Below are 13945 nucleotides of genomic sequence, written 5' to 3'. Positions count from 1 at the left end.
ACTCAGCCCCCCTCGCCCTGCGACCCTGCCTCCTGCCAACCCGCCAGCTCCCAAGCCCCTGCCACACCCTGCTGCAGCTCCCGGCACAGCTGCGCAGCCCTTCCCCACCCTGACTCTGGACTGGGGCTGGGCTCTGTCTGTGCTGTGCCCTAACCCTAACCCTCAGCGGGGGCAGGGGGCCCACAGTAGAGATGGAGCCCCAAGGGGTGATGGGGCCCTCAGGAACAGACCGCCAGCCCCCCAAGACGCAGACAGGGCAGAGGCCCCATGAGGTGTTGCGAGGGGTCTAGAGCAGGGATGACACAGTGACCGCCAGGCTGTCTGGGGCAACGGGGACGAGCCGGTGCACGCACGAGGTCAGGGTTCACTGGCCTCTGACGTTCAATGAAAATGAAGAGCGGTCTTTCTAAAGATAATTTTGTAGGTGGCACGGCGGCTGAGAGGGCACCGCGGAGGACAAAGCTGGGGTCCCAGGAAGGGATGGGGGCTCCTGGGGCATGTATCCAGGGTGGCCACCACCAGACCAACCTTCAGTGGAACTGGTGCCCACATGCCCCTCCCCCACCACTCCCAAAGACCCCGCGTCGCCGGGCGCTGGCACCGCCATGCCTAGTGTTCAACCTGGGCCTCGCGCGCTGGCCCAGATGGGTAGTCCCGGCAGCACCGCCAGGACTGGTGCACTCACCGAGGTCGCCGCATCGGGGCCGCCCCCGCCTCAGGCGCCACCCGCAGGCCCGCACTCGTGAAAGGCGCCCACGGCCTCCAAACCCAAGATCAAAGCAACGCCAAGGTGCAGCGAGCGGCTGAACAACAAGCGGGGAGCGCCGTACACGAACCTCGGCTCTCCGGGGACACCAAGGGCCCAGAGAGGGCCCTGTGGGACCCGCATGGCCCCCGCCGCCCCCGCGCATTGGGAGCCTTCCAGAGGGCGTGTGTGAACATGGGGGCACCAGCGCGGGTGCAGCAGGCTCGCAGGAGAGGACCCTGCTTCACAAGCTCCCACGTGACGCTGTCTTCAGTGAGCACGAGGCCTCTTGCAGGTAGAACCCAGCGACGCCAACCATCCGCTAAGTGGGAGAAACGGGCGCCAGACCAGGGCTGGGCGGGTCGGCACTCACCCGCCGTGGGAACCGAGGAGCCAGCACGTGGCTGCATCCCAACGCCGCTCCTGGCCGGAGCCCGGCACTCCCACGCCACCCCGTCGGAAAGCGCTGTGCGCTCCAGGTTCTGCCTTATCTGCTCAGGATGGGGACCCCCGTCCTCCTCCGCTCGCTCGGGGCAGGGATCCTGTGCACCTTGGCTCCCGGCTGCAGTCCACAGCACCCCCTCCCCTAGCAGCCCCGACACCCCATCTCTGCTCTTCTTCGCAGCATGACTCCTGCACTCACGGCCCCCCACCCCTCCTCCTGGGACACTCCTTGGGGGCAGTGACCCCTGGGGTTGCTTCCCTCCTGGGTAGCCGCCTGCCGCAGTCTCCCTCACTCTCCCCTGGCCTCGTGGCGGCCCCACATGCACTGCCTGCGACCGATGGACAAGCAGGACGTCTGGCGGCCCCTGCCCCAACTCCGGGCCCCACAGCCAGTCCTCTACGCCTGCCGGGCCTCAGGAGTCCTGCCCTGCCCCTTCCATCCACGAGCCCCAGGACGGGCTCCGGCCACCTCGCTCCCGCTCTTTTGCCCACACGGGTCCAGCACGGGGCAGGTGCTCAGTGCGGGGACGAGCCGAGCCCGACCCTCCAGGCGGGGGGCCTGCTTCCACCACAGACAGAGGCTGAGCCCCTAGAACTCTCTGGAAGGCACGGGCTCTCCGCTGCCTTAAGTGGACACAGGAGTCCTCCTTTCAGAACACAGCAAGTGCAAGTGTGACCACCTCGACGCAGGTGAGGTCGCAGCCTCAGGACGGCGCAGCCGCTCAAGCCCACCTCCCCGGCCTCACCTGACCGCTTCCCGACTGAGGCGGCTTCCTGCTGCCCGAGAGCCCTGACAGCACGCCTCCACCCCTTTCTCAGACCCATCTCTGCCCCCACGCCCAGCACGGGGACGAGGGGGGATGCAGCCTCTCAAACAGCTCCCACCGGACAGCGAGCCATGCTCTCTCCGTGACAGCCACCGTGTCTCCGGGAGAGAAGACCGGGGAGCATCTCTCGACTGCTGGGCGGTCCCGAGCCACTGGAATCTCACCTCGGCAGAGTTCCATGAGTAGCAGGAACTCGGCCTGCCCAGTGTCTGACTCCTCTTTTCCTATTGACGCTGCAGAACAAAACTGGACAATATTTGCGTGGCCTGAAAGTTTTTTCTGCAGGTGTCTTGTTAAAGGAGAATGCATAGGTCTGCACGTTTAAAACAATATATACATAATATTAAGACACTAAGGTCAGAACACTGAATGCAATTAGCCTGCAATCTCGCCGCGTCAGAGCCAGAAGAGGACAGCAAGCAGGTGGGGGGCAGCCAGGACTGCAGGAAGACGCAGGCAGGAGGGGGAGCGGGAGGGAAGGTAGGGACAAAGACCCCCACCACGCTGGCCACGCACCTGACCGCAGGCCGGCCAGGACAGCAGGCGGAGGGCGTGGCACACGCAAGGCTGCGAAGGTGAACGAGGCTACCGGGAACCCAGTGAGGTGAGGACCCCTGGGCCCAGGCGGCCGGCAGGCTCACAGTGGACAGAGCTTTGAGACGGAAGAGAACGGATTCTGACAGCAAAGGGAAGACCCCAGTTCCAGGAGAGCACGTGCGCGAGTGGAGAGCAGAGCAGCGCCAGCCCCACAGACCGACGCGCCGTGCACGGACGCCCAGGGGGGGCCCGCATGCTCTGGGCAGGGCGAGAGGGACTCGGGGGGCTGATCAGAAGCGACACAGAGGCCCATGGGAACCAGGCCTGGCGAGGGGCCGGGGGCACAGCTGCTGGCCGGGCACCGTGGGCCACACCAGGTCACGAAGGACAGGCAGAAGGGCAGAGGCAGGGGGCTGCCCACCCCCGGCCTGGAGACCTCTCAGCAGGAATGACGACGCTCCCAAGGGTACAGATCTCTTATCATCACCCTGAGAGTGAAGAACAAGGAAGAGAACTCCTTCCTACTAGACACGCACTGCAGGTAAGTCCAGGGAAGGCAACACGGAGAGGGCGTCACCGAGCAGCCTCTCGGCCGTGCTCAACCACAGCTGGACGCAGGCCTCCCCACGTGATCAGGAAAAGGATACCATGAAACACACTTCCTGAATGATGGCTCTGTTCTTCTCCTCTTCGTTGGACAGTAATCTCTGTATCAGGAAATAACATACGAGGAAGAGTAGAGGCTTTATCTTTGTGCTCTGTACCCAAGAGAACACACACAACACATCTAAGGGCTCCCCCGCCTATGCTTTAACATCTGACCCGCAGAGAAACTTGACAGAGGTTACGGACCCTTGGAAATGGGCCTTTATGATCCAAGGACGTAAGAAAAACCAAAAATAGGAGGCTTTTCTCCAAACAGGCTAGAGGAAAATGAGAGATGTGGGTCTAGTTCTGGATGCCAGAGTGCAAGTGCACACCGCCAGCTCAGCCGCCCCCGAGACAGGCCCTCTGTGAGCCTCAGGACAAGCTAGCACGCGTGCCCGGCACCCCAAGTGGCCCGGACGTCCCCTCCCACCGCACCCCCGTGACCCCTATTTATAGATACACTGTGAACGCTGTTTTACACGAGTGGCCTTCAAACTCCCGGTATTCGTGGAACCCTTACTTTGGCAGTTCTGACTCTCCTCCCCCTGGCCGCCCGCTGAGTCCCTGCCCCAAAGTTGGAAACCACAGCTTTACAGTCCTCTAAAACTGGTGAGGCTTCACCATCAGAAGAAACAAGTAAAACAAATAGATACAGACTGCAAAAAAGAAACAAACTAAAGAACAGGGATAAATCTCTGAAAACACTGTCACTTAGAGACCTGTTTCTTTTAAAACACACCAACACCCACAAAAGCATTTGTCCCCCTTTATTACCTTCAATGCATACTCTCTGCCACTCTCCAGATCTTGAGCTTCATACACAAATGCAAACCCTCCTGAAAATTAGAAAAATAGACATCAGTTCAGTGCTGTGACTTTATTTAACATTAAGCTTTAAAAATAACTTTGCCTGTCTCAAATAAAGTTGGAATAAGCATGGGAAAAAAATACCTTTACTAAGTAAAATACAAACTGGACTTGTGGCTAGCAGTTTGTTTTCTGCAACAATGATGGCCCCGACTTATATAATACTGCCTTCTAAATACCCTGCTTCACAGGAAGGAAGGGAATGAACATAGGAGCGAGATCAATGCTGGAAAATCAACACAACTGAGGCCAGTCCTATGAAAACAAATAGAAGACTAGTATCTCACATGAATGTGGATGAAAGAATTCTTAACAAATCATTAATTCTAGATAAAATAAAATATCAACAAATCAAGCTCAACAACATATAAAAAAGGATAATACATCACAACTAAGCAGAGTCGGTTTAATCAATGTAATTCAATTATTTTTAGTTTGATTTGCTTACTTTTTTCTAGTTTCCTACAGTGGAAAATTTCATCATGAAATTTAAAACTCTCAGCAAACTAGGAACAGAAGGAAACTTGCTCAACCTGATGAAGGGCATCTCTGAAAGACCCATAGCAAACATCACTCAGCAGTGGAAGACTAGACGCTTCCCTCTAAGATCAGGGATACTGCCATTCAGTATCACACTGGACGTGCTGGCCAGTGCAATCAGGCAAGAAAAGAAATAAAAGGCATCCAGATTGAAAAGAAGTAAAAATGTTTTTCTTTGCAGACAACATGATCGTCTATGGAGACAAGCTTATACCTACACCCCAAAAGCTACGATCAGTAATAAATGAGTATAGAGAGGTTGTGGGATGCAAGGGCAACATACAAAAAAATCAACTTTATTTCTACAAACCCTAAGTTAGGCAAAGATTTCTGAGATATAAAAAAAAAGTATGATCCATACGTGAAAAATATGATAAATGCACTTCATTAAAGATGGTTTTACTGATTTCTGGAATACACTGTTGAGAGGGTGAAAGACAAGCCCCTAACTGGACTTTGCAAATCACACACCTGGCAAAGGACCTCTATCCAGAAAATCTAAAGAAAATCCAAAGTTCAGTTTAACAACATTTTAATGAGCAAAGTATATGAAAAGACACTCAACCAAGATAAATAGCTAGCAAGTAAGCATATGAAAAAATGTTGTGTCATTATCCACCAGGGAAATGCACACGTAAACAAGGATACTACTATACACCTATTAGAACATCTAAAAGTTCTTAAACCGACCTGCCAACTAGTGATTAAGGTGTGAAGCAACTGCACGCTTATGCACCACTCATGGGAGTGCAGAATGGTATCATCATTTTGGAAGACAGTTTGGAGATGTCTTTAAAAGTTAAACATATGCCAACCCTACAGCCCTGTCATTACACTGCTAGTATTTACCCGGGAAAAATAAAAGCACACATCCACACGAGGACTTGTGCACGAATGTTCATAGCAGCCCCATTTGTAACTGCCCAAACTGGAAACAACCCACACGTCCATCAATAGTGAATGGATAAACCAATCATCCCTGCACAGAACACGACTCACCAACAAATAGGATGGAACTATTGCTAACATGCAACAACAGGATGACTCTCAGAACGATTACACTGAAGAACAAAAACCAGGAAAAAGAGTATATGTATATGGAGACACAATTTCATTTACAGGAGAGCCTAGAAAATACAGACTACTCTACAGTAACAAAAAGCAGATCAGCGGCGGCCTGGAGGTCGAGGATGGGAGGAGAGGTCTGTAAGGGAAGGAGGAAAATTGTGTAGGTGATGGGTTTGTTCACCACCTTGATGACAATGACAGCTATGCAGACATATACATACACGCACATATACATATACATATACACACACGGGACATATTTAAAGTGTTTTGACATATATGCAGAGTTACTGTACGTCACTTTTATCTCAACGTAGCAGTTATAAAATTAAATAGTAAGTCAATATAAAAAAATAGATGAGGGCTTCCCTGGTGGCGCAGTGGTTGAGAGTCCGCCTGCCGATGCAGGGGACACGGGTTCGCACCCCGGTCCGGGAAGATCCCACATGCCGCGGAGCGGCTGGGCCCGTGGGCCATGGCCGCTGAGCCTGCGCGTCCGGAGCCTGTGCTCCACAATGGGAGAGGCCACAACAGTGAGAGGCTCGCGTACCACAAAAAAAAAAAAAGTGTTGTCTTTCTAAGATCAAGAACAACACAAGGATGTCTGCTGCTCTCAGAGCACAATATGACATTTTGCTGGAGAGCCTAATCAGAGAAAGAAAGCTAGAAGAATAAAGAGCAGGAAGGTCAGAAAGGAAGAACTAAAGCCGGTCTTGCTTGCAGATGCTAAGCCCGTAAAGCAAACAATCCTAAGGACACTGCCAAAACCTCCAGGACCGGAGGGCCACCACAGCAAGGCCACAGGTCCTCTGGAACATCTCCTGGCCTCTGCCCAGCCCCAGCACTGGTCCTCTCGGCTGCGGCCGCACCCACACTACCATGCTTCCTCCAGCACACCAAGCCCACTGCTACCCAGGGCCATTGCACTCGCCGCAGCCCTGCACGGGCACCCTCGCCCGGACGCTGGCCCAGCTCCCCCTCTCGCCACTCCGGCTCTGCTCCGCATCACCTGCCTGGCTCAGTCCTGTTCCAGCCACGGCCTATCCCTGACGCCCTTCCTTCTTCCCAGCACTTTCCAATACCTGACGCTCTACTACACATTCATTTGGATACCTGTTTACTGTCTCTCCCACTAGGCTGCAAGCTCAGTAGGCAGAAATGTCATCCAGCTTGTTCGTGTCACCAGCACTCAGGACAGAGTCTGACATATAGTGGGCAATCGGAAATGTGTGCCGAGCAAATGAGATCACGACAACAAACTCTTCAGCTATTAAAACGCAGTCACGGGCTTCCCTGGTGGCGCAGTGGTTAAGAATCCACCTGTCAATGCAGGGGACACGGGTTCGAGCCCTGGTCCAGGGAAAATCCCACATGTTGTGGAGCAACTAAGCCCGTGCGCCACAACTACTGAGCCTGTGCTCTAGAGTCCACGGGACACAACTACTGAGCCCGCGTGCCACAACTACTGAAGCCTGCAACACCTACAGCCCGTGCTCCACAACAAGAGAAGCCACACAATGAGAAGCCCGCACACGGCAACAGAGTAGCCCCCACTCACCGCAACTAGAGAAAGCCCACGCACAGCAACGAAGACCCAATGCAGCCAAAAATAAATAAATAAAATAAATAAATTTTTAAAATAAACAACAACACAGTCAGTTGTATTGTATTTAACACCCCGAAAAGCAGGACTATGCATTGCCTGTGAACACAGCACATGCAGAGGAAACAAGAGATGAGCAGGAAGTACATGCCGTAAATTCACGGTGGTGGCTGCCTCTGAAGAAAACAGAGAAATGCAACCAGGGGGTAGGGGGTCAACAGAACCCTTAACAACATCTGTGATGCTTCACTGTTTAGAAAAAGTCTGGAACCAAATACGACTTTTTAAAAAGCTACCGTTTATTCATTCTGGAGAGCAGGGACAAAGGTGTCTGTTCTGTTGTTATTCTTTCTACTTTTCTGCATTTTTGAAATTTTTCCTATTTAAAAAAAAACCCAATTTCAAATTTTATGGTATAGCTACAGTAATCAAGACCGTGTGGCACTGGTGGAGGGACAGAGCAACAGAACAAAAGAGAAAAACCCCAGAAATAGAGCCCCACGAATATGCCCAAATGATTTCTGACAAAGATGCAAAAGCAATTCCATGTTAGAAGCACTGTTTTTTCAATAAACGGTGCTGGAGCAATTGGACAGCTCCAGGCAAAACAAAGAACTTCAATCTAAACTTTACACCTTACACGACAATCAACTCAGAGCATACAAATGCAAAACCATGGGACAGCACAGGAGAGAAATCCTGGAGACGCAGAGCTTGGGAAAGAGTTCTCAGACTTGACAGCAAAAGCAGGATTCAGGAAGGAAAAGTGATAGAATAGACTTCCTGAAAGTTAAAGCTTTAGATCCACAACAGACCCTGTTCAGAGGCTGGAAGACAAGCTGCAGCCTGAGAGAAAACACCTGCAAACCACATCTGACAGTGGGCTCGTATCTACAACATACAACGAGCTCTCAAAACTCAGCAACGAAAGACGATTTGAAAACAGGCAGAAGGCACAGAGACGTTTCTCCTGTGAGGGTGGGAGGTGGAAATAAGCACGGCCTTAGCCTTTAGGGAAACACAAATTAAAGCCCCAGTGAGCTACCACTACACACCTGCTGAATGATCAAATGAAAACACAACACAAAATACTGGCAAAGACTCAGAGAAACTCATCACGCTTTGTAATGGACTCAGCTGTGTCCCCCCAGAAGTCACGTGTTGAATGAAGCTCTATGCGCCCCCAATGTGACTGTATCTGGACAGAGGGCATTTAGGGAGATAAAGTTAAAGCCCTGACCCAACAGGACTAGAGTCCTTAGAAGAAGAGGAGACACCAGAACAGCCGAGGGAAAAGACCTCACCAGAGACCCTGCCAGCACCTTGGTCTCAGACTCCAAGCCCCCAAAATAATGAAAATGAACTTGTTGTTTACACCACCTTGCCTGCAGTTTGTACAGCAGCCCGAGCAGACTAAGACATTCGGCCACTGCTGATGGGAATGTGAAAATAGCACAGCCGCTCTGGAAAACAGGTTGGTAGTTTTCTAAAAAACAAAACATGCAACTGCCATGTGACCCAGCACCTGGGCATTTATTCCAGAAAAATGAAAACACAGCCACACAAAAACCTGTACACGAATGTTTACAGCAGCTTTATTTCAAATAACCAAAAAACCGGGAACAACCCAGATGTGCTTCAGTGGGTGAATGGCTGAGCAAACTACGGTACATCCACACCACGGAGTGCTCTGCAGAAATAAAAAGGAACTAGTTACAGACACAACAACCTGGATGGCTCCCCAGACAATCATGCGGAGTGAAAAAAGCCAGTTCCAAGAGGCTGCATGATGTGTGATTTCGCTTATACAGCATTCTTCAAAGGACAAATTACAGAGGAGGACAGATTAGTGCTTTCCAGGGGTCCAGGAGGGGCATCTGGCTGGGAAAGGCACGAGGGACCCTTGTGGGGATGGACACATGCAATCCTGGTTGTGATGGCAACTCCAGTTTTTCCAGATGCTGCCACAGTGGGAACGGGCAGTGTACGCAGACCTCTCCGTACCTTTTCTTACAACTGCACGTAAGTCTATGATGACCTCAAAATTAAAAGTCTACGTAAAAATAGTAACACTAGCGTATAAAACGCATGAAGGCATGCCATGTTGGGCACTGCTAAGACAGTGCCCTACACAGTCATTACCGTGTATGTTCTGGAATCGGGAAATGGCTGACCTCCTCTTCCCCACATATGCGGGGGGGGGGGGGGTGCGCGTGCATGCGTGCGCGTGCGTGTATTATATAAAAACAGGACTCAGATCCAGAATAATAAGAAACTCCCACAACTCCTGCCCAATAAAAAATGGAAAGAAGATTTTAACAAACATTTCACACACAGAAAAGATACACGACTGGCTAATAAGCGGGTGAAAAGGTGTTGGACAGTATCACAGGGAAAATGCAGATTTGACCACTGCACCCTCTCGAGAACGGGTATAACCACAACGACAGGCGCTCACGAGCTGGTGGGGCGGAAGCTGGTGCAGCCACGGTGGAGAGGGTTTGGCCGTTTCATCTGAAGCTAACCCTACATCCCGCCTAAAAGCCCGCACTCCACTCCTGGGCATTTTACCCAAGAGAAAGGAAAACACACAAAAACCTCATAAAAAATGTCGTTGGCAACTTTATTCACAATAGCCCCAAATGGGAACACCCAAAGGTCCATGGCAGGGGTGGGACAGCAAACTGCAGCAGAAAGGGGAACCGAACTTCAAAACCATGAGGCCACCGGTGAGAGCACCCAGGCGCGACGCCAGAGACACGCTGTCCCAGAAGAGGGGACTCAGAGCCAGCAAGCGCCTGGCCGGGAGGGTGACTGGGGCCCAGAGGCTTTCTGGGGTGACAACTTTCTGCGCAGCCATCTGCTACACAGGTGCATGCATCTGTCAAAGCACCTGAAATCCATCACCCCAGGTGAATGACGCAATTCAAATTATTTTCAATAAAAGAAAATAGGCACAGCACGTGGCCGTGCAATTCCTGAAGGGGAGCCAGAACAGCTAACAGGCACTGAAATAAGCTCAAACTCACCCATCAGAGAAGCGCAGACCAACAGAACCAGATACCACTTTTATCCACTACAATGAGGAGGATGTGGGGAGGCTGGAGTCCGGCAGGGCCTCCGAGGAGGCCGGTGACTGTCCCTCCCACAGCGCAGGGTCACAGACAGGGGCAGGCAAGGTGGGGCACTGCTGGCAGGACAGCAAGCACCAGGCCGGGTGATCTTAACACGTTTTCCCTCAGCATTGCTGGTAAGCAGCAGGCACCCCTACAGAGCAGAATTCCAGGAGCTCCACTGCACACACGTGATCACTACCTACCCTACAGAGAGACGTCCCCATCCCAGGACCCTCCCCGGAAGACACCCCCGAAGTGTCCGGCCCCAGGGCCACCTCCCCAGTGTCCCGCTCCAGGCACCCATGTGCCGGCAGACAGACACGCACTAGAGAAGTACCGCAGGCCTGGCACCACAGGCGCCCAGCGGGCAGGGCAAAGCCAGTGGCGGCCTCCGCGCTCGGCTCCCACCTGGCCCCCCAGTGGCACCACTCCGGCAGCTTCTCTTACCTTGATCTCCTCTGGACACTTATCCCTCCGGGACACACCTAAGACGACCCAGGCTTTTCCCGGGACCAGAGCCTCCCTGAGCTGCCGCCCGACTCCACCATCACCCCCCGGGGGGCACTGGCAAGCTCCCGACGGCCCCGACCTCAGCACCACCACGATTCCACCATCACCCCCCGGGGGCACTGGCAAGCTCCCGACGGCCCCGACCTCAGCACTACCACGACTCCACCATCACCCCCCGGGGGCACTGGCAAGCTCCCGACGGCCCCGACCTCAGCACCACCACGACTCCACCATCACCCCCCGGGGGCACTGGCAAGCTCCCGACGGCCCCGACCTCAGCACCACCATGATCACAATCCACATGAAGCACCAGGGACTGTGCCCCCCAAGTAGCCAGGACCCCATAAGTACTGCTATGGTGATTATTACTGCTTTATGCTGGGTGCTATCACCACGGTTAAAGGCTGACCTTAAAGCTGCCAACGTGCCAGTGAAGGGTCAGGTGGGCCGGCCGAGAGGGCGATCACTCAGGCACAAGACGTGCGCCACCTCGTCCCGATGGCCACACCAGCCACCGAGCCTAAGCCCCTGCTGCAAAGATCCTGGCTATCTGTGCTCTGCAGTGTCCGAAGAGGAAACGTCCCCTCGGAACCCTCCCTGGCAGAGAAGAGCCCATCTCACGGGAGTGAGTCCACAGAGCAAAGCAGCCCTACAGAGCTGGGCTGCCCGAGGGACCAAATGCTCCTAAGCAGTAGCGATCCAGCCCCGTTATCCTTTCCGGCAGAAGGAAGCATGCGCATACAGAATCCGAAACAAGACAACACGCAGAACGCATCCTGAAGTCCACTTGGACTAGGCATCTCTGACGTTGTGGGGACTCCCAGTAATTTGCTTTAAGAAAGTGAAAATTTAGAACAAATTTTGAAAAGGTTAGAAAGCTATCTGGATCACCCGACCCACAGTTCTGCCCAATAACCCATTTCAGACAAGTGCAAATTCCAAAAAGCTATGAAAACCAATGTTTTTTCCCTAAATCATTTGATAGCAAAACCTGATCTATTATAAACTCACCTGGGGCAACACCTGACATGAACTGATGTGAGGCTATTTGAAGACTTAATTATCCCACAGTGAGGATGCTTACTTATTTAATTACAGATATAGTAACACACTTGATTATGTGACACTTTCCCAACTCCCGCGGCAGTATCCCAGGACATATAGGATACACACTATCTTTCTAAAACCTGAAGAATTCTGGAATTGTCAACATAGGTACCCAAGGGTTTGGGGTTTGGGACCTTCCCCATATTTATGCAAGACAGCCTGATTTCCCACAGCTTATGTTCTAAGGTTGCTATTTTATGTGAACGACTTCATACAGGTTTCTTACCATTCCAGTTCAGAAAAAGGCTTCACAAGCTTTAGAAGCTGTGAGCTGCCAGTTCAGTTTAAGGGGAGGAAATCTACAGTTGCTAATCGCAGTGGTGACTTTCAGCTCCTGACATGCCCAGAGAGCAAAGGGAACAGGTGCTCTGCACAGCCACAGTGGCTGCTCCCCTATCCTTGTTCTTCATCCTGGGTGTTAAGCCACAGGCAAGAGCTTCCTTCTCTCCGTGACCCACCTCCCATCCCACCCCTCCTCCCCCTGGCCCTGCCACTGCACCCAGCAGGGATGCATCCTCACCCTCCCACCTCAGATGCGCCCTCTGTCTATCCACCCAGAGGATCCCCTGCACTGCGCTGTCCTTTGGTCATCAAAGCCCATGTCTTACTTGAACTTCCACAAGGCAGAAACCATGTACCGTCCCCTGTGAATTTCTTAAAAGAATCAAAATACTTGCCTGGTATTTTCAGAATAAGTGAATTGATCTGGGGGAACTCTCATTACTAGAGATACTGGCCCCTACCTCTGAAGGAAGAGCCTGATGTTTTCTCACTAAATCACACCCAAAATCTCTTCGTTTCTGACAGTGGAGGAAAAGTGTGTTCTGATGCTAAGGCCAGAACATCACCTCAGGCCTTTAGGAATGAGGGCACCAGAACAGTCAGCCAGTTTCCCACCTCAAATGCAGCAAAAACAGAAGCAAGAGTGCTAATGCAGAGGATACACTTCTGCTTCAGCACCAGCCCCAAAGCCAGCTGTGTTTAGCTGGTAAGCACCAGGGCTAGGGAAATCTGCCATGCCAGACAAAACAGAAAAACCCAGATGAGGAACTAGGACTGCGCCAACACTGGTGATAAATTCTGGGTGAAGAAGGGAGAGGACGTTCAGGAAGCTAGAGAGAGCACGCGGAAACACAGCCGACTAAAGATGGACCAGCCCACCCTGCAAGGTTCTGTTCCGATCACACCTGTTGGCTCAGCTTGCAGTAACTTCCGTGGGATCTCACACCGAGGTCGGGGAGCGGGACGCTCAGGTGGTAAGAGAGGAAGCCCGGCTACCGGACACTGCGCTGCTGTCTGTCCCAACACCCAAGCAGGGTAGGACTACGGTCACCCACGCCGGAGTTCCTGTCACCCGAGGAGGGCCAGCCCTACGTCCACTGCCCCACTACCGCCCTCCATGCGAGGGAAGGACCACGACTTAGACCCACGCCGCCGCACCGCCCGCCTCCGGACTCCAGCCTTCAGCCGTGCGGGGGCCCCCTCGCTCCGCCTCTACTGTGGCCACTCGCTCCAGGCCCCGCCTGCCCACCATTCCTTCCCGCCGCCACAGCCTCCGATCCGGCCGCGGGTCAGCCCACACCTGCCGCCAAGACTACCTTGCCCCGGCCTGACCCCAAGCCTCCAACAAGGAAGTGCCCAACCCTAGGCCGGCCTCACCCTCAGCAGTGGCCTCCCGGCCGGCCGTGACCCTCCCCGCCGCGGCCATTCTCCCCCGGCCCTGACCCTCCCCCGGCCGGGCCCATGCCACCGGCCCCGGCTTCACCTTCGGCCAGGACCCGCCGCACCCGCAGCCGCAGCTCGCCCATCTCCACCGTCTGCCCCACGAAATCAGTCTGGTCGCGGCCGGCAGCACCACCCAGGGAGCCCGGGCCGGCCAGGAAGTCGAGCGCAGACTGCAGCAGCGACATGGTGGCGGCCCGCGGCGGGCGCC

The 13945-nt window shown here is 53.5% G+C and overlaps 1 protein-coding gene across 1 annotated transcript in view; it reads right to left on the bottom strand.

Moving 5' to 3' along the window:
• Nucleotides 1–13922, bottom strand: part of GAK (cyclin G associated kinase) — a 50443-nt gene extending 36521 nt beyond the window's left edge. Inside the window, exons 1-4 of the mRNA XM_065877301.1 lie at nt 13778–13922; nt 3976–4037; nt 3201–3260; nt 2181–2295 (exon numbers count right to left, since the gene is read on the bottom strand). Of these exons, the coding sequence (XP_065733373.1) occupies nt 2181–2295; nt 3201–3260; nt 3976–4037; nt 13778–13922 (382 nt within the window). The remainder of the gene's footprint in view (nt 1–2180; nt 2296–3200; nt 3261–3975; nt 4038–13777) is intronic.
• Nucleotides 13923–13945: the final 23 nt, after the last annotated feature.

This window comes from Phocoena phocoena, chromosome 5, assembly GCF_963924675.1.
Source record: "Phocoena phocoena chromosome 5, mPhoPho1.1, whole genome shotgun sequence".
Taxonomy (NCBI): Eukaryota; Metazoa; Chordata; class Mammalia; order Artiodactyla; family Phocoenidae; genus Phocoena; species Phocoena phocoena.
Note: the sequence above shows the minus strand (reverse complement) of the source record. Positions and strands in the feature narration are given on the sequence as shown.